Source organism: Embiotoca jacksoni, unplaced genomic scaffold (genome assembly GCF_022577435.1).
Source record: "Embiotoca jacksoni isolate LCO1_2020_lvr unplaced genomic scaffold, fEmbJac1.0.p SCAF_4, whole genome shotgun sequence".
In the NCBI taxonomy this organism is placed as follows: Eukaryota; Metazoa; Chordata; class Actinopteri; family Embiotocidae; genus Embiotoca; species Embiotoca jacksoni.
In genome coordinates this window covers 23,977,553-23,998,503 of record NW_027185392.1, presented here as the reverse complement: position 1 = coordinate 23,998,503, position 20,951 = coordinate 23,977,553, and the positions used below count along the sequence as shown (strand labels likewise).

Genomic DNA, 20,951 nt, shown 5'->3' with positions numbered 1-20,951 from the left:
AGTGAGTAACGCATCACGGACTGAAGTCACTTCAGGAAAATGTAATCCTCCAGAAATACATGTTTAAATGAAAATCTATGACCATCTTGAAATGTCGTTCTAATGGTGTGTGTGAGAGTGAGAGAGTGAGAGTGAGTGTGAGAGTGAGAGTGTGAGTGAGAGTGTGAGGGAGTGAGTGAGAGAGTGAGAGTGTGAGAGTGTGAGGGAGTGAGTGTGAGAGTGAGAGAGTGAGAGTGAGAGAGTGAGAGAGTGAGAGTGAGAGAGTGAGAGTGTGAGGGAGTGAGTGTGAGAGAGTGAGTGTGTGAGGGAGTGAGTGAGAGAGTGTGAGAGTGTGAGGGAGTGAGTGTGAGAGTGAGAGAGTGAGAGTGAGAGAGTGAGAGTGAGAGAGTGAGAGTGTGAGGGAGTGAGTGTGAGAGAGTGAGTGTGTGAGGGAGTGAGTGAGAGAGAGTGAGAGTGTGAGAGAGTGAGAGTGAGAGAGTGAGGGAGTGAGTGTGAGAGTGAGAGAGTGAGAGTGAGAGAGTGAGAGTGTGAGGGAGTGAGTGTGAGAGAGTGAGTGTGTGAGGGAGTGAGTGAGAGAGAGTGAGAGTGTGAGGGAGTGAGTGTGAGAGAGTGAGTGAGAGTGAGTGTGTATGTATGTGTGTAGTTACCCGTGCTGTGGTCCTCCGTCATTAATCACCCCGAGTCGAGCCAACTGTCTCTTCAGGTGCATCTTAAAGCCGGCGTTGATCCTCAGGAACAACATCTGGAAGGTGAAAACAGGTGTGACCTTCGGTGACCTTCGGTGGACTCGTCCCCGGCGCTCAGCCCACGTGGGGATGTTAACGTGGTGCAACATGAACATGAACGTGAACGTGAACATGAACATGCTGAGACTCACCTGCATCTGCTCTTCAGGTATGAGGTCATAAATGGCTTCGTGCATCTTGGCCATCTGCTTGCAGACGTTCCTGAAGCAGGCGGAGGGCATCGGAGCCTTCACCTCGTACTGAGGACACAGCAGACAGCCGACTCAGCACGCAGCTGGTTCTCACCTCAAACAATAACTTTATTCTTCTAGCAAAGAAATACAATATTATATAATGATATTATCCACATAACTACAGCGGATTTTCTTCGAGGAGTTCTCCTCTTGCTACAATAAACTAAAGAACATACTGTTCAATATAATGTTGGATATTTATCTGAAGAAGCTTCCAGCTCAAAGTGGACCTGCTCTCATCTTCTCTCTAATAATTGATGAGTTTTAGTTTCCTGCTGCTTACCTTTGATAAAACCTTCTCAAACAGGCTGTCCATGATGGCCACCAGCTTGGCAGAGATCTCCGCGATGTGATCGTTGTAGTCCTGCAGAACAACACAGACACAACTCAACAGCAGGGAGTCTTTGGCTTTCTGAGGTCTGGACTCTACAGGATGAAGATATGCTGCACGTTTCAAAGGACACAATGAAATGTTCAGTGTTTGTATTCAGATGTCTGAAGTGGACGGCTGTGCGTTACCTTGGTGATGTGGTCAAAGTGTCGGAGGACGCTGAACTGTTTGGGCTGCAGTTTGGTCTCAAAATGAGCTCTGATGATGGGAATGTAGTGGACGACCAGCTGCAGGCAGCGGGAGGCTAGTGCTACACACACACACACACACACACACACACACACACATTAAAGATTCCTTCCTGTGTTGATGCCGGTGAACGTGAGCCTGACTTGGTCACCTACCGAGGTTTTTGGTGGTGATGGTCTTGAGGCCGACGACCTGCAGAGCTCCGGCTCCCAGAACCAGCTGGCAGCTCCGGGAGTTGAAGTGCTGCAGAGACACATGAAGCTTTGTAACCTCCTCTGAACGTCTCAGAGAAACGTAAACACATCACCGATTCTGACGAGGCGGATGATTTCACAGCGTGTTCTTTCAGTTGGTACACTGATGGAGGGTGAAGTGCTGTTAGTGACTCTGACCTTCAGGAGGTCCGACAGACGCGTCAGCATGTCGGTGGCGTTGGACGGGATGTCGTTGACACACTGACAGTATTCCAGAAAGATCCGGATGAGCAGAAGAACCGTCCTGAAGAAACAGGAAACATCCAAACATGTCTCAGTGTTCATGGTGAACATCAGGAGGAAGAAACCTGGAGACTCCTGGTGCATCGGAAGCATTACAGCTGCTTTCATGTAATAATGATGATGATGATGATGATGATGATGATGTTACATCACTGAAGGATATGGAGGATGAAACGTACCCCACAACTGCATATTTCTGCCCGTTGACCAGCAGAAACTCGGCAGGTTTCCTGTCGTCAGGTCCTAAACGAACATGAAATATGTTCATGAACTCACATTAATGCTGTTCTGTTCATTTCTCATGTTTCTTTGTCGATTGAAGGTAATTAAATGTTTCTGAGGTTTTGGTAACACCTGGGGTTTTGGTAACGCCTGGGGTTTTGGTAACACCTGGGGTTTTGGTAACACCTGAGGTTTTGGTAACACCTGGGGTTTTGGTAACACCTGGGGTTTTGGTAATACCTGGGGTTTTGGTAACGCCTGGGGTTTTGGTAACACCTGGGGTTTTGGTAACACCTGAGGTTTTGGTAACACCTGGGGTTTTGGTAATACCTGGGGTTTTGGTAACACCTGGGGTTTTGTAACACCTGGGGTTTTGGTAACACCTGGGGTTTTGGTAACACCTGGGGTTTTGTAACACCTGGGGTTTTGTAACACCTGGGGTTTTGGTAACACCTGGGGTTTTGTAATACCTGGGGTTTTGGTAACACCTGGGGTTTTGGTAACACCTGGGGTTTTGTAATACCTGTGGTTTTGGTAACACCTGTGGTTTTGGTAATACCTGTGGTTTTGGTAACACCTGGGGTTTTGTAATACCTGGGGTTTTGGTAACACCTGGGGTTTTGGTAACACCTGAGGTTTTGGTAACACCTGTGGTTTTGGTAACACCTGGGGTTTTGTAATACCTGGGGTTTTGGTAACACCTGGGGTTTTGGTAACACCTGAGGTTTTGGTAATACCTGAGGTTTTGGTAATACCTGGGGTTTTGGTAACACCTGAGGTTTTGGTAATACCTGGGGTTTTGGTAACACCTGGGGTTTTGGTAATACCTGGGGTTTTGGTAACACCTGGGGTTTTGGTAACACCTGAGGTTTTGGTAATACCTGGGGTTTTGGTAATACCTGAGGTTTTGGTAATACCTGGGGTTTTGGTAATACCTGGGGTTTTGGTAATACCTGGGGTTTTGGTAATACCTGGGGTTTTGGTAACACCTGAGGTTTTGGTAATACCTGGGGTTTTGGTAATACCTGGGGTTTTGGTAACACCTGGGGTTTTGGTAACACCTGGGGTTTTGGTAATACCTGGGGTTTTGGTAACACCTGAGGTTTTGGTAATACCTGGGGTTTTGGTAATACCTGAGGTTTTGGTAACACCTGGGGTTTTGGTAATACCTGGGGTTTTGGTAACACCTGAGGTTTTGGTAATACCTGGGGTTTTGGTAATACCTGAGGTTTTGGTAATACCTGGGGTTTTGGTAATACCTGGGGTTTTGGTAATACCTGGGGTTTTGGTAATACCTGGGGTTTTGCGCTCCGGTAGTGTTATTCTGCCATCAGCGATGGAGTTCACCAGATCCTGAAACTCAGCAGGAACCTCCGCCTGCTTCCAGCGCTCATTATCCAGGAGGAGGCTGCAGACACGAAACAACAACAACCAACAATTATACAAACAAACATCAGTATCAGAACACAGACACCCGACACCACTGCATTCATGGATTATCAGTTTGGCAACCAGTTTGAAGAAGTTGCTCAATATTAAAAAACCAGGACTAAAACTTTACTAAGACTTCACACATCAACACAACATCCACCACACAGGTCCAGACCGAGATGACACATCTGAGCTGTGAGCTTCGAAAACGACTTCTATCTGGAAAACTGTTAATTTTGTGAAAATTAATTCACATAAAAGTATAATTTACATCATGTTAAAAGACTCATGATGTCGCTCATAATCAGGTTTTACACACAACTGTGCGACGAGCTGCACGTTACCTGAGTTTGGTCTTGCGTTCTTCGTGGAAGCGGTGGACGAAGCGGTTGGCCTGGCTCTGCAGCGCCCCCCTCAGGGAGACACTTCGCCTGCCGCACAGCTCCTCCGTGTCCCTGACGAAGGCGTCCACCGCCTGGGAGAGACACACGAACTCTGCCGAGCTCAGCCGCTCCAGGGAGCCGTCCTGCCGGAGGGGGACACCGCCACGGATTATTACAAGCTTTTTCGAAGTTTGTCTTTTTGAAAAGGAGCGACGTTCGGTCTGGTGCGTCCTACTTTGGCTCTGGCTGTGAGGACTTTGACGCAGCGGTCGTGGCTGACGTCGGAGGCGGTGGACAGCAGCTCCTGCAGGTTGTTGATCACGCGGTTGAGCTCCAGGTCGGTGGGCATCATGTTCTCACTGGACCTGAACACCAACAGAAAGCTTCAGCTGCCACCAACGGTTCTTATTCCACCACATTAAGAACAAGTCAAATGAACCACAGCTATAAGTAGTTCTCCAAGTTCTCCACCTTTCATACAGAATGGACATGAATTATAAAGCAGGGCATGAGTTTGTTTAAACTTTCAACTTAAGTGGAGGTTCATCTTATGTATTTATAAATGAACAGCCTGCATACAAATCCATCTTTACTGGCTCCATGTTCCACTGAATATTACCATACACCAGAGAGGCTAACATACAATGTTGAGGTACATCTTCAGCAATATTTCAGACATCTGAGATTCCTCTCCAATATTAGTATTAACAGTCTCCCTATAAAATCCTGTATGGTTTTATTCTTAAATTGAATATAATAATTGTAAAAAAACAGCAACATTTGCTTGTATTAAAAAAAAAAAAAGATTTTTGATGCAAAACTGGAGCTTTTTTTTTTTTTTTAATATGGAGGAACACATTTCCAAACTTATTCCAAATGTGAAATCAGTAAAGACTTGAGATAAAAACAGATTTATAGAATTACAAACATTTCTTACAGACCCGACTGAACTCTGAATCTCATTAACCACAACAGCCGTCAGACCACGTTCAACTAAACAATGGGCCCAAAGTGGAGTCCTGATTCTGTTACTGCTGGTGGTGTAATGAGACCGTAATGAGAATGAGGTTGTTTTAAGAAGGAGTAGAGAGGAAGTAAGACAGTGGAGATAAATGGGACGTACATGAAGCTCTGCTCCCTGCTGGCAGACGTCTCTGTGGTCTCCACGCGGGCCTGCTGGATCCTGGAGCCCCCGGCCGTGCTCCGGTCCTGGGTCGCCAGCGCCGCCTGCTGCTGCTGCTGCTGTGCGTCGTTCAGAGCGTCGCTGATGAACAGACCCTCGTGGGTGAGGAAGGCCAGCTCGGCCTCCCCCTGCAGCAGCGACGGGGCCTGGGACGTCTCCTGGCCCGACGCCCCTGAACTGGCCTCTTCTAGGAGCCGGATCTTCTGATTAGAGTCCAGAACCTCCAGAACCACATTTCTGATCACGTTCAGCGTGGCCTGGCAGACGAGCAGAAGGAGAGTTTACAAAAGGTCATGGGGGCGTGCTGGCAAGTGTTCAACTTGATAGCTGCGGAGTGAAACATGCAGTCAACACCCTGGATGAACATTTTGGAACAACAGAGACGATCTGACTGTCCTAATAACGCAGATTCAGGGTTTCATACATCACAAACCTGAGGAGCCAATCCCTCAATCAAGCTGTGGAGGGGAGGGTGGAGAAAGAGGCGGGGACTACTCGCATATTCAGAGTTCCGCAAGACTAAGGTGTCGGGTTACATCGAAGGCACTTAAAGGCACCTTTAAGTAAGTAATGTAACTTTAACAGAGGTGAGTGTTTAAAAGTCTCATCAATGCCAGAAGAGCAACTTTCAGCTTTTTGTTAAGAGACAGATTGATGTTTGACTTCTGTGATAAGTGAATCATCTTCTGAGTGTATTCACTCTGGTCTTCAGTCTGATGTTTGACCGTTTCCTGAAACTGCAGCTGAGAGTTTGGACTCACGTTGATTCTCTGCAAGAAGAGAAGGAAACTCTCAAAGACGTTCTTCAGCAGCTCAAACCACTCAGGGAACATCATCAGACGTATCTGGTCAGCTAGCCTGAAGAAACACACACACACACACACACACACACACACACAGTCATTTAACATGACGTCAGCAGGTTAAACATGTGTTTGTGTTTTAACTCTAAACCTTATGATGCTGTGGATCTCTGACATTGGACTTTTTTTCATGCTGTCATAGTATCGTTCAAATAAAGTCCTCAGGCCTTGAAATCCTGGCTGAATTATTTTCATATTATAAAACACCATTAATCTTTTCAGACTGTTCATATGTTTTGATATTTTTTTGATCATATCGCCTGCAATGACCTAAACATCAGAGATAACACTGGACAGCTACGACAGTAGAAACAGATCTGATGAATAACCCCAGCAGACAACGTTCATATTTCTACTTACTTAATGACGACTTCGGTGTCAATTTCTTCAATGTGCACAACACTTTCTGCCACACACTGTAAACACAGACAGGTTTCCATTAAATAACAACTGAAACGTTGGATTTGCAGTTAAAATGTAGATTTAAAACATTTATTGGGTTTAAATTAAAGGATTTGAAGAGACAGCCTTCTTCCTGCAGCTCGAACACGGTCACACCTGAAGCCCCTCCCACCAGACAAGGCGAGCCCTCCATATGTGCATCTACCTGTGGCTTCTAAGCAGGTTTCCCGAGGCCACGTCGGCGCCCTCTACTGTGGGCCATTAGGAACTCTCTCTAAAGACCTGTGGGAGCTACAGGAGCTACCTGCGTGACGATGGCCTTCGCAGCTACGATCATCTCATTGTTGTAAATATCCAGGAAGTCCAGCTTCCGCTGACGCAGCAGGCCGAACACCAGCGACTCCAGACGCTCCTGAAACAAACGCACACATGTCATACACGGTTGCAGATGATTGCAAATGTGTTTAAATTTAGCAGAAATCATGAATCCAGATTAGTTTCTCACGCTGAGATTAAAGCGGTTCACCGTCACAAGCAACATTCATAATTAACCGTTTCATCAGACAGGGACAAAAATCACATGCAAATAATACAGCCAGTGCTCAGCATACTGACATGAAAGTCCATCTAAACCTGAAATCAATATTTTTTTATCGATGATACCATGAGCTCTGAATCACAATACAACCAAATTAAACATCTTCAAATTTCATTGTTTTCCACTGACTATTGAAAATAAAGCAGACATAAATGTCAGTCATTTCTTTATACAGGAGATTTTGAAATAATATTGTAGTGCATATTTTATGAATCATGCACCACAATATAGTTCCAAATTAAAGATATATATTGATTTTACTGACATTAGATCTCCCCAGCTTGAAATCAAATATCAAGAGATTTTGGAGCATCAATCAAAGCAAAAACAATTAAGGTGTTTTTTTTTAACATGTTTAGAGACTAAGTGAGTTCACCACTTTTTTTTTATTTTTTTTTAAATCAGTGTTTAGACACCAACAGAAAACTCAAAAGTTGTTTCAACAAGCTTCCCTGAGTTTGAAAAGCAACATGACATCAACTGAATCATCAGAAAGCAGCGAACGTCACTGTGGTACTCAGAGCACGTTACAGCAACACACAGGAATTATTCCATTGATTATTAATGCACATCCTGATGACCGAGCAGCAGACATGATCTCATAGATTTGATGTGATTTTAATATATATATATACACATATAATCAGTGTGTGTGTGTGTGTGTGTGTGTGGGGCCCACCTTTTGTGAGGCAGTGTTTGGTTTGTGAACCTGGGACGAGCACAGCACCCATTAAATACACAATAATTCACATCAGTGCTGTAAAGTGTGACTGACAGCTGCTGGTTGTTTAGCACCGAAATAATCTGAATTTAAACGGGTTTCGAAAAGCAGATGAAAAAGATAACTCGGCTGCGTGACAATAAGAAACACTAAGACATGGAGATTTAAAAAAAGAAACATCTTTTGTGTTACCTAGGACAACTCCCTTCGCTTGATTTGTTTAAAGAGGCTGAACCAGTTTTGTGAGTGTAACGACTGTCAGAGTGTTACGTCATCTTTTAGTCTCTGATCTCAGCAGAGCGTGACAGAGGAAAGTGTTCACACCTTCTCCAGGACCTGCTGCTCGTCCCTCAGACTGCGGTTCAGGTCACTGCGGGCGTACATGCTGAAGTCCTCCACCATCATCTTATCGATCAGCTTCTCCAGCTCACACAGCTGGGAGCCCAGATGTCTGAGGGGCGACGACACAGACAGGCAGTCAGACAGGTGACATCACTGCTGTTTCACCTGGGTGGCAGTTTGTGTGGTTACACTCTAGTTTCAGCTGCACTTCCTATGCTGAGGTGGAAAAGATCTCATTAAATGATTTAACATCATCTGTGGTTTGATGCGTTTTCATGACTAAATCTCAAATGTACAAAATGTAAACTAGAAAAAAAAATCAACTGTATACTATATGTATACTATATATATATATTACTACTGAAGTAATACAAAAAACAATAAGATGAAAATAACTGCAGTGATGTTTGTTTTTCTATTTCTATCTGTTCTGCTGTGGAGATTCAGCTGCTTCTCTCACCCCCAATATTAAAGACAGAAATGTTACTGTCAGCTTAAAAATGACTAATAACCCAACTTTTATAAATAAAATCTAATAAAAAAAAACAGGAGGAGGTGGCAGACTGAAGCAGATCAGACGTTCAGACTGATTTCAGGACTAATCAAAGTTCCAGTTTCAGATCATTAAAGATCTCATGAGAACGATACATGAACTCCCTGGAAAACTCTTTTCTATTTTCAGTTGTGACCTCATGTTGCACTAGTAGGTGTAATAATAAAATTGCTCTCCATAACTTATCTGTTGCTTTACACACGAGACCGAGCTCTCTGTCTGATGTGCTGCTATAATTCAAATGTATTTATCTCAAGTTATGAACTCGTGGAGGCATTTCTGAAAATACCCATTTATGCTGAATTATAGCCCACATTAACACACACACACACACACACACACACACAAAATAAAGTCAGACAAACAAATAAAACGATTCAGTCGTCAAATTTGTGGCAATAACCAAACACATTTTGTCGGCCCCCCCAGGGGCCCCTCCTGACCTGAAGCTGTGGATTCCCTGCAGCTCCTGCTGCAGCACCTCCTTCGTGGTGGAGATGAGCTCCAGAGCTCCGACGAACTCGGAGGTGGAGAGCAGCAGCTGCACGGTGGGCTGCGTCTGGTGCACCGCCGCCATCAGCTTCAGCTTGTTGTGCAGCTTCACGCAGTTGTTGCGAGTCAGAGCGGTGCGGAGGGCCTGGAGGGGCCCCTGGCACATGACCCGGTCCATGGTCGCTGTCCGGCCCCGCAGGATGGCCACGGCGTGCTGCGTCTCCTGCAGCCGGTCCTGCAGCTCGTGCTGCGAGGACATGGCGTGGAAAAAGGCCTCGGAGCGCAGCGAGATCTGCCGAGCGATGCTCACCTCCACCACGTCCAGGTAGTGACTCAGCTGGAGGAAGAGGACGAGCACAACACCATTAATATACACACAAGTAAAATGGCCGTTCAGCTGCTTCTCTTTGCTGATTGTTTAAAAAAAAAAAAAAACTTAAATAAGGACAGGCCTGAAAAAGAGTCAAATTAATCTTTCAAATCTAATACAAATAAATCCCAGTGTGACCTGTTCATCTGCTCCCGACGAGTTAAAGTCAAATGACTTCACACTCTAATGTGCAGGAGGACCAAAGCACTGAAGACATCAGGGTCGGAGGAGCTTTGATTCTCCACTCGACCTATCCGTCCTGAAGATGTTTCATGTTCAGATAAAACCCTCTGCTGGCTCATCCCTGCGTGTCTTTCTGAAAGTTCACCTTCTCCTGCAGCAGTTTGGAGGAGGCCACGTCTCTGCTGCTCTTCCCTCCACTGTTGAAGTGTGACCAGGGCAGCACAGCGTTGAAGGTGGCGGGGTCATCCAGGGCGAAGTCAGGCTTCATAAAAATCTGAACACGAGACACAAACCAGGACAGTGAGACACCCAGAACAACTGTGGAAGCAGTCTGTTGTAACTCTGGGAATAAGGCAGGTTTACATGAAGTTAATATATTAGACGTACTAATTCTGAATATGTTCAACAACATGCTTCTGAACAATGGATCTCAAAACGTATGATTCTTCACTCCTCTCAGGGAACAAAGTTGTGAAATAAAAAGAAAGTCAAGTACATTTTGTTTATACAACCCACATTTTCTGATCTGACTAATTTGTCATATTTAAATCACGAGTACACACAACGGACGAGTCAGTCACACACTGCTTTTATATGAAAGGATTTCAGAGTGGCGATTCCAGGAACTTTGAGATCTCGCGTGATAAAACGTGACTTCAGAGTAAAACAAACGAGGAGGCGGAGCATCAGCTGGTTGATCTCTTCACACTGTGGCTCAATCAAGACATGACAAGGACTTTGTACTGAGGAGCTGACGGAGTGAGGTCCATTTAATGTCACATTCAGACATACAGGTAACGGCCAGATACGTGCAGGGATGTGTGTGAGAAAGGAGCTCTAAAGGTAACTCAAATCTAAAAGTAGAAGAATCATTTTCAACAAAACTTATAGAGGAAGCAGAAAATAAAATAGAGCAGAAGTGTTACCTTTGGAACTTGTTCCAGCTCAGCTCTGGATTTGTCTGGAAAGAAGCGACAAAAGCTCCGAGTCAGTTATTTTCATCGTTGGATTGAAGCTCATTATTAAACACGTCTACGGGTGTAGAACGGCTCCAACAGGCTTTCAGTGTGATTAAAAAAGCACACATGAACTTTGAAATGAAACATGCTTTTTCCCCCCTCTTAGCTTTGCTCAGCTAATAATCAGGTACATGATCGTTGAAGTTAACACTGACCAGATGATACAAAACCCATAAAACAAAAAGCTATCAAGTTTACATTCATGGCACTTTCCAAACTGGTGGGTTAGGGTTCGGGAATCTGATGATCTGAAATGTGCAGTGTAGAAAACATAAGCATAAAAGACATAAATTATTCAAAGGCTATTCAATAAAGAATAAGAAGTGAGCTAAATGAAAACAATAAAACCGTCACAATACCAATACTCAAAATCCATGTCTGGATGTGAAGCTGATGTGTGTTTACGCTGGTCATTTCATGAACTAAATAGACTTGAGGTGAGGAGAGTCTTGCAGCAGCTGGTTAATAATTCATACCGTGGTTGGTGGCGATGCAGGCGACGGCGTCCACATCGTCTTTGTTGGGACATATCGTCTTGCAGCGTTCATGGACTCGTTCCCTCTAAAAATAAAAATCATACAAAGACAAAAAGATTGAAGGGTTTTAGTCACAACGTTAAGTCTACACAGCAGCTGTCTGGTGAGGCAGCAATGATCATCACACAGAACAAACCAAAATGCTCTTTTATTAAAAATATAAAGCCTGAGAACATAAAAATGAGAGAAACAGAAAAGCTTCCAAAGGCCACAGCGGGCGGTTAAATAGGAAACATAAAGCAGCTGAAGGAAGAAGGAAGCAGCAGAGAAATGTCTGACAGCTGTTCTCCTGTCTCAGTTATCTTTGTATTTGTCATTCTGAGCCATAAAAGAGGAAATAAATGCCACAAAGACAACGAGAAGACTCTTCCAGGGACAGGAAGTAGTCCTCACAGGGGACAAACGTCTGGGAGTGAAACCTCACTCTGTTCTGTAGTTCAAAACTTTCAATTCCTTTTACAGCTTCATGAAACTGAACCCAAATACAAACCAAAAAACACAACTAGAAAGAAACAATGAAAAGCTGCTGTGTGAGCAAATGTGCTGTTAATAAACTATAATACACCGGGGATGCAGTTTGTAATTATGCTCATCTGGATGCATTTCAAGGTAAGATGCAAACAAAATAGTTAAATTCAAGACACTTATTGAGATATTAAATTCCAAAAACTAAACGGGACGGATGAATAATGAATAAATCACTGAACATGTCATTCCCTGCCTCCTCCGTAGATGCTGCTGTGTTGCTCAGTAAGGACTCAGAAATATCACAATAACTCAATGTGGCCCAAATGTAAATTATATTTTACAATACTGAGGCTCATTTCATTTCAAGAAATGTTAACAAATCATCAAGTACTGAGAACGCTGAGCAGCAGAAAACACAAAAGCTTCGATGTTTGTGGCTCTCGCTTCATGTTTTACTGGTCGGCTCGCTCGTCAGTGCAGATTTCTGGGAAACGCAGCACTTCGTGGGGCGAGTGGTGTCGTTCAGAGGACGCACCGGGAGGTGGTCTGACCACGGAGGTTCAATTTAAAGATGCAAACACGGAGATTAAAGCGCCAGAACCTTTCCAACAAACCAAAGTTAAATGAAATAAGTTGCTGCCTTCAGCCACAGAAAACAGAGAGTAGGAGCTGAAACTGCCTCGACGGGATTCCTGACACGCCCACAGAGGGAACTTCAGGACAGCTGAGCGGAAACGAGTCCTTCAATACCACAAAGGTTCAATCAGCATCACGAACACCTGCCAACACGTTTCACCAGCGTCTCACGTTTCGTCCGAGACATTCCCGTATTCGCACGGCCCCTCAACTCTAATTATAGATCATGATCAGGACTCTGAGTATTGATCAGGGTGTTACCTGAGCCATCTCTTGCAGGTAGGGTGCGAAGTGTTCCCTGGTGATGTTAGGGAGGTAGAAGGAGGGCATCACGTCTGTCTCTGCGAAGTCCAGCCCCCATGTTTTGGTAAAAAAGTCAGACTCCCGTTTGGCGAGCCGCGGGTCGTTGAGCGCGGCCGGGAGGTTGACCTTGGAGCTGTACACCGTCCACCTGTCGTGCTCCGCCACCACGGACGGGCCGTTGCACAGGCCCCGCCCCTCACCTGCAGGATCACAGGAAAACACCTCCGTTTTATTTTTTCCCAATTTCAGAGAGAATTTGACTTTCTCTGCATTATTTTTCCATCGGAGATGAACATCCTGTAACTTCAGGTGTATCCAAGTTCCCAAAGCTAAATTTCAGCGCTACTCAGGTGGTTGTACATCCAAGTTGGAGGTCCTCCAGGGAACCCAACAACTGGCACAGAAGTTAGCAATGCAGGATGTTAAAACATACAGTTCACTGGGACTTCTGGGCAACAGTGGAACCCAAAATCAAGAGATATTGGTAGTATTGAGATAGCTTTTCCTGCTCTTAACATGGCAGCACAACAAAATGCCACCCGGCTATATCTTCTGAAAAGCTGAAAAGATTTCCCCCAATTCCCACGTCTTTCTCGTCTAACTTATCTTCTCCTCTGGCGTCCTGGGCTGCGTGGTGCACTTTGATGGTATGGAGCAGAGCGAGCGAGTTATGGACAGCCAGTCGCACATTTAAACATAAAAGACAATCTAGGTTAACAACACTTTCTCTTTTGCCATCAGTTCCACAACTGCGTTATAAATGTCAACATTTACCACCATTTGTTGACTGACAGAAATTTTGTTCATCATTTAATGAGCAAAATATCAAACATTTAGTGGCTTGAGGATTTACAGCTTTTCTCTATAAACTGCATTTCTTCGGGTTAAGGCGTCACCTTACACTCTGAGAACTTTTTCCCGACTTTCTGACCTTAAATAAAATATTTATCGTTTCGTTTCCAGCACTAAAAGTTACGTGGACACGTGCTCAAACATTAAAGCTTGCAGTGTTTCCTGACCGGTGGGCTCCTTTGGGCAGACGTCGGGCAGGGAGCGGATGGGCCGGCAGCGGCCCGGGGAAGGATCCCGCTCCTTGGGGTAGATCCCATCTCGGCCTCCGCAGCCGGGACGAGGCACTGGGGAGGAGCTGTGGCTGGAGGCCATGGCATCGGGGCTCGCCTCCCGGGAGGCTAGCTGGAGACACACAAACACAGCTGTCAACAGACAAAACGAAAGAAATCACTCTAATGCCAAAGTTAGGCTGGAAACATTGATATTTTTCTCCGTGTTGTCAACAAATCAAAAAAAGTACCAAACCAAGAATGTGTTAGTCTCTCAATACTTTGATTTCCACATATCTGTCTGTGGTTGTTGGAAGCTGCAAAGCCCACTGGTTCCTCCCTGAGATGTACATCTTTCAAAACACTTCATAAACATAGTAGGAAAGTCACAATTTTACCAAAACAGCTGGACATCGTAGTTTTTAATCAAACAAACAGGATGTATTTGTTGGGGACTATTTTCAGCGGTGGATTAATGAGAGTAATTGTTGCAGGAGGACAGTGTCTGTGGGGTCGGGTCCAGATGTTCATGAAGGCGCCGGTGGCCCAGTTCAACAGGTTCCATGATGTGTTTATCATAGTTTTGGGGCTAAAGGAGCTCAGTGGCACGATGGAATAAGATCCATCAGTCTAGTGCACACGACTCGTTGACACATTCCCACATAATCGGTCTGGACATGGGATTTGTTGGAAATAAGAAAAAATATAACCAGATGTATCCTTCAAATTCACTTATTTTAGCCAAAAGCAATAAATACACAGAAAATACTCTCATTCACACGGACACAGTTACTGCTTGTTCATCTGCTGGCAGCCTTTCCACCGAAAGAACAAAAGGTTGGTTTATGTACAGGAAGTGAGACCTGCTTTGTCACGAGGCTGCAGAAAACCAGAACTCAAAGTGCTGATTTACTGTCGCAAGTTCAACCGCCGATCGACCTGCGTGGCGACTCTTCACCACCTGTACAGATCAGCCCCTCAAAAAGAAGTAATTAGAGAAAAGGCTGTTTGTTAAAAGAGCGAGCGGCGAAGGATGTGAGGCGGCGATGTGATGTGCTGACAGGTCTGGGGGGAAGGAGGAGGAGGAGGAGTAGGAGGACGAGGAGGTGGACGAGGAGGTGGACGAGGTGGAAGACCCTCTGCTGTTAATCCCGTCACACAGATGAGAGGATGAGAGAAAATGCCTGCGACCTCGCTGGAACTACCACCACTGGTTTTAGCTCCTTCTGCTTTCACATAAGAAATACAAATTAAAAATAGCTTCTTGAAGCCAGAATAAGCATCTAAGAGTACGAGACTTCAGACGTTCAGAATCCAGAATCACAACCAGCTTCTAGAAACTACTGAGACGTCTGTGAGGTAAAAATAGAAATAACCGGACCGTTTATATTTTTGGAGACACGATCTGCTTCAGAGGATCAGGTGCTACATGATGTGGATTATCGCAGATTGAAGTCATAATTATTTGAGTTATTATATTTCTGCAGCTACATCAGGTAACAATCGGTCATGAGTTATTCATTATAAAGTCACAGAAAGTTCAGTGTTTAGCAGGCTGGTGCTGCTTGTTTGCAATGTTTGAGTAAATATACAAGCCAACAGACACACATGTAGTCCCACATGTAGTCCCACATGTAGTACCACATGTACCCCAGCTGGAGAGGGACGTGTTGAATAGACGAGCTGAGCCCCGACCACAACAAACAAGCAGTATTATTAAACCAAACATGTCCTCCTCTGGTTCTTTTTTTTTTTGGACAGGAAAGAACATTTTGATTTATTGTTCATCAAACAAATGACACGTGGATTACAAAAACACAGCAATGACTGCACACACGGCGCTCCAGGAATCCTACTTCTATATTTCTCTGTTGACACGGTGACCGTTGGTGCCGACAGTTAAAAGATTCAACGAGGCTTAAAAGTACATCAACAAATCGCTACTGATTCTTCAAATCTTTATAATCCATCTAATCAATATTAGTGCAGAGAAATGTTGTTGAGCCAAAGTGTAACGTGAACGAAACGATTTTCATTCTGCACACACAAAACTGATCGACTGTGATTCACTGTTCTTGCATAAGTCATGAGGACTCAGCAGAGTGGAAGAGATCCCCATGTTTACAACAGTGGTGCCTGCAAACATGAACGCCTGTGAATAAACAATCAAGTCCTACAGCTGCTAGTATCATCACTGAGGCGCCCAAATCTGTTTTACTGTCATCAATTTCCAAGAGCTTCAACGTGGATGTTGACATGTAAACTGTGAAATGCATAAATATAGTAAACTATGGAGGAACCCCAATCCATTAAAGGGTCATTTAACAAATACAAAAAAACAAGAGTTTTACTCACAGAATAGAGTTTAATCAGAATTGTTGGTGTCCATCTATGGAGCCACATTGGGCCCAAAAGTTGTGTTAATTTGAAAAAAATTAGTAAATGAAAAACTGAAAGTTCAAGATTTGATCTTCCACCTTTCAAAATACAACAATCTATTTAAACTAAGAATTTGTGAGAAAAGTTTTTTTCAACTTGAATATAATTTTGATTCAATTGTGCAATTATTTTGAATAAAAAACATTTTTAAATTTGTATTTTGTTATGAAATATAAAAGTTTAGCACTAGATTTTATGTTTTCAGATTCAGATCTTATTTTTTTCACTTTCAGCACTAAAATGTCTGAATTCAGAAGAAAATTAAAGTAATTTTTTTATTCAAAATACTTTCACAATTGAATGAAAATCATATTCAAATTGAAAAAAAAACAAAAACTTTTCTTACAAATTCTTTTAGTTTAAATAGATTGTTGTATTTTGAAAAGTTGAAGATCAAATCTTGAACTTTCAGTTTTCATTTACTTATTTTTTTCAAATTATCAAAACTTTTGGTCCTGATTTTGGCTTCAGAGCAAAACAACCGTCAACATCAAAATAAACTGTTTCAACCTGGAGCTCCGGATGATGCTCAGGAAGTGTGAATCTTTAGATCCAGGTAAAGAGGAGGCTTCCTTCTGGTTCTGATGTTCCTTCTGGTTCCCTGTTGATGTTCCTTCTGGTTCCCTGTTGATGTTCCTTGTGGTTCCGTGTCGATGTTCCTTCTGGTTCCCTGTTGATGTTCCTTCTGGTTCCCTGTTGATGTTCCTTCTGGTTCCGTGTCGATGTTCCTTCTGGTTCCGTGTCGATGTTCCTTCTGGTTCCGTGTCGATGTTCCTTCTGGTTCCCTGTCGATGTTCCTTCTGGTTCCATGTTGATCGATGTTCCTTCTGGTTCCGTGTTGATCGATGTTCCTTCTGGTTCCGTGTCGATGTTCCTTCTGGTTCCGTGTCGATGTTCCTTCTGGTTCCGTGTTGCTGCTTCGAGCTGTTAAACCATCGCTGTGACAGAAGCTCGCTCACACTTAGCTCCCGGGCATCCGTCGCCTGTGGTCGTTACATTACAGCCGCTCAGGAACCACAACAACTCCTTCAGTCTGGAGGACAGGCCGGTGGTGACAGGCCGGTGGTGACAGGCCAATCGTGACAGGCCGGTGGTGACAGACCGGTCGTGACAGACCGGTGGTGACAGACCGGTGGTGACAGGCCGGTCGTGACAGACCGGTGGTGACAGGCCGGTGGTGACAGGCCGGTCGTGACAGGCCGGTGGTGACAGGCCGGTCGTGACAGACCGGTGGTGACAGGCCGGTCGTGACAGACCGGTGGTGACAGGCCGGTGGTGACAGGCCGGTCGTGACAGGCCGGTGGTGACAGGCCGGTCGTGACAGGCCGGTGGTGACAGGCCGGTCGTGACAGACCGGTGGTGACAGGCCGGTGGTGACAGGCCGGTCGTGACAGACCGGTGGTGACAGGCCGGTCGTGACAGGCCGGTGGTGACAGGCCGGTCGTGACAGGCCGGTGGTGACAGGCCGGTCGTGACAGACCGGTGGTGACAGGCCGGTGGTGACAGGCCGGTCGTGACAGGCCGGTGGTGACAGGCCGGTCGTGACAGACCGGTGGTGACAGGCCGGTGGTGACAGGCCGGTGGTGACAGGCCGGTGGTGACAGACCGGTGGTGACAGGACGGTGGTGACAGGCCGGTGGTGACAGACCGGTGGTGACAGGCCGGTCGTGACAGGCCGGTGGTGACAGGCCGGTCGTGACAGGCCGGTGGTGACAGGCCGGTGGTGACAGGCCGGTCGTGACAGGCCGGTCGTGACAGGCCGGTCGTGACAGACCGGTGGTGACAGGACGGTGGTGACAGGCCGGTGGTGACAGGCCGGTGGTGACAGACCGGTGGTGACAGGCCGGTCGTGACAGGCCGGTGGTGACAGGCCGGTCGTGACAGGCCGGTGGTGACAGGCCGGTGGTGACAGGCCGGTCGTGACAGGCCGGTCGTGACAGGCCGGTGGTGACAGGCCGGTGGTGACAGGCCGGTGGTGACAGGCCGGTGGTGACAGGCCGGTCGTGACAGGCCGGTGGTGACAGGCCGGTGGTGACAGGCCGGTCGTGACAGGCCGGTCGTGACAGGCCGGTCGTGACAGACCGGTGGTGACAGGCCGGTGGTGACAGGCCGGTGGTGACAGGCCGGTGGTGACAGGCCGGTCGTGACAGGCCGGTCGTGACAGGCCGGTGGTGACAGGCCGGTGGTGACAGGCCGGTCGTGACAGACCGGTCGTGACAGGCCGGTCGTGACAGGCCGGTGGTGACAGGCCGGTGGTGACAGGCCGGTGGTGACAGGCCGGTCGTGACAGGCCGGTGGTGACAGGCCGGTCGTGACAGGCCGGTCGTGACAGACCGGTGGTGACAGGCCGGTGGTGACAGGCCGGTCGTGACAGGCCGGTGGTGACAGACCGGTGGTGACAGGACGGTGGTGACAGGCCGGTCGTGACAGGCCGGTGGTGACAGACCGGTGGTGACAGGCCGGTGGTGACAGGACGGTGGTGACAGGCCGGTCGTGACAGGCCGGTCGTGACAGACCGGTGGTGACAGGCCGGTCGTGACAGGCCGGTGGTGACAGGCCGGTGGTGACAGGCCGGTGGTGACAGGACGGTCGTGACAGGCCGGTCGTGACAGACCGGTGGTGACAGGCCGGTCGTGACAGGCCGGTGGTGACAGGCCGGTGGTGACAGACCGGTCGTGACAGACCGGTGGTGACAGACCGGTGGTGACAGGCCGGTGGTGACAGGCCGGTGGTGACAGACCGGTGGTGACAGGCCGGTGGTGACAGGCCGGTGGTGACAGGCCGGTCGTGACAGGCCGGTGGTGACAGGCCGGTGGTGACAGACCGGTCGTGACAGGACGGTGGTGACAGACCGGTGGTGACAGGACGAACAACGTCCGCGGCCCGAGCCAAAGGCTAACGCTAAAGCTACTGTTGTCAGTTAACCGTAGAGTGGCTAAATGCTAATCAGCTTAGCCGGACAGGCGACGTGGAACAAACCCTGGGAGGACCGGCCGTTTCCGTACCTGTCGTGGGTGAAGCACAGCGGCTGTCGACTCTCCTCTTCACCATTACAGGAACACCGGAGGAACCGGGAGGTAAACAACAGTGCACGCAGCAGCAGGTAGCGCCGGTACGCCGACCATCATGCACCGCCAGAGGAGGGGCGGCGTTTCTTCTGCGTCATCTCTGATTTCAGTCGCTGAGCTCGCTGCTGCCACCTGGCGGCAACCGCCGTCCTCGTTCGTGTACTTTAAACCACATAGTGTTTTTCTAAAAATGATAAATTATACCTTATTACTCACGGTATATACTTACACCGACATGGGGAGGCCTGCAACAACAACAAAAGTTTAACTATTATTGTTAGCCGACTGTTGTTGGCTGTTGGCTGTTTGATAGAGTTGCAAAAATGCAAATAAAAATGATAAAATAAATAGCCTATATTAAATGAAAATAGACTTATTTCTGAGAATGCTCCTCCAGTGGGTTTTAATGATAACAGACTGAGGTGCTGCTCAAAGTGTATTTCCTCAGTTTGAGCTGCCGGCATGTCTGTCGAGGTTTTGTTTTTGCTGCTCTATTCCTTAAAGTTAACTTTCTGTATTTAGGAGGAGTGAGCAGAGAGGAGAGGAGAGATCAGGGTTCTGTAACGTAACTATATTGTTATGAACGATACTGTCTCATTCACACCTGGTTTAAAAATACATGGATATACGTTAAAATGTCCATATTCTGACCAGAAAATATAGTTGTACTGGGTAGACATCTGAGGAACAGATACCCGACATGATGCAGATAAAAATGCTGTAATTCAGAAACCTGTTCTATTTGTGTTTATTTATACTTATTTATAATCATAAAATTCCCTGTTCGGTTCACTTTTTCAATGCACTGATAAATAAAGTTTAAAATGTTATGAATCCATTCCAGATCTTAGTTGTAAGTGTTTGATAACCACATTTTGGTTTATGGAACAATTATTGACTTAATATTGTCCTCAAAAATCCAGTATCAGTCGGACTCACATATCTATATCTATATCTATATCTATATCTGTATATATAGTATCTCTCTCTCTCCCGATAGATAGATAATAGATAGATAGATAGATAGTTAGATAGATAGATAGATAGATAGATAGATAGATAGATAGATAGATAGATAGATAGATAGATAGATAGATAGATAGATAGATAGATAGATAGATAGATAGATAGATAGATAGATAGATAGATAGACTTTATTGATCCCACAAGGGGACATTTTTCGTCACAGCCACATGAAAGATATGGCAAAAGCAATAAAAATTACTGATTAAAAAAAGAGGTAGTATAAATATAATTTTTTTTTTAAAAAGCACAGTATATAAAAATAAAATAGAATAAAATAGAGTTAAATACAATTAAATTAAATTAAATTAAACTAAACAACAGTGCACCAGTCTGAATGGTGAAAGACAGATTTTTGGAGGTGAGTTATTGCAGAGTCTGATTTCAGTGGGCAGGAATGATTTCCTGTGTCGGTCCTTTTGAGTCTATTGGAGTTGTTGTCTATTGTTTGACTACCTGTCAAACAGCTGAGACATATGTTTTTGTGAATGCAGCTTGATGGCAGTTTTTCAAAATGGGTTGATATATTAATACCTAATATTAAAACAGCTTCCTGATAAATTAAAAGAGTGAATCAGCTCCATCATCAACATCTCTCA

The 20,951-nt window shown here is 45.7% G+C and overlaps 1 protein-coding gene across 2 annotated transcripts in view; it reads right to left on the bottom strand.

Annotated features, from left to right (window-relative positions):
* Positions 1-19,398, bottom strand: part of vps54 (VPS54 subunit of GARP complex) — a 21,541-nt gene extending 2,143 nt beyond the window's left edge. Inside the window, exons 1-22 of one of the 2 annotated variants that reach the window (XM_069167051.1) lie at positions 19,267-19,398; positions 13,781-13,975; positions 12,720-12,961; positions 11,295-11,379; positions 10,726-10,760; positions 9,945-10,073; positions 9,198-9,583; positions 8,184-8,310; positions 6,845-6,952; positions 6,499-6,554; positions 6,037-6,133; positions 5,216-5,532; positions 4,328-4,457; positions 4,054-4,235; positions 3,574-3,686; positions 2,236-2,299; positions 1,952-2,057; positions 1,715-1,802; positions 1,499-1,620; positions 1,263-1,343; positions 878-985; positions 648-742 (exon numbers count right to left, since the gene is read on the bottom strand). In XM_069167051.1, the coding sequence (XP_069023152.1) occupies positions 648-742; positions 878-985; positions 1,263-1,343; positions 1,499-1,620; positions 1,715-1,802; positions 1,952-2,057; positions 2,236-2,299; positions 3,574-3,686; positions 4,054-4,235; positions 4,328-4,457; positions 5,216-5,532; positions 6,037-6,133; positions 6,499-6,554; positions 6,845-6,952; positions 8,184-8,310; positions 9,198-9,583; positions 9,945-10,073; positions 10,726-10,760; positions 11,295-11,379; positions 12,720-12,961; positions 13,781-13,975; positions 19,267-19,312 (2,912 nt within the window). In that variant the 5' untranslated portion in view covers positions 19,313-19,398. The remainder of the gene's footprint in view (positions 1-647; positions 743-877; positions 986-1,262; positions 1,344-1,498; positions 1,621-1,714; positions 1,803-1,951; positions 2,058-2,235; positions 2,300-3,573; positions 3,687-4,053; positions 4,236-4,327; positions 4,458-5,215; positions 5,533-6,036; positions 6,134-6,498; positions 6,555-6,844; positions 6,953-8,183; positions 8,311-9,197; positions 9,584-9,944; positions 10,074-10,725; positions 10,761-11,294; positions 11,380-12,719; positions 12,962-13,780; positions 13,976-19,266) is intronic. The other variant, XM_069167052.1, reaches the window with a different exon arrangement.
* Between the last annotated feature and the right edge of the window lie 1,553 nt (positions 19,399-20,951).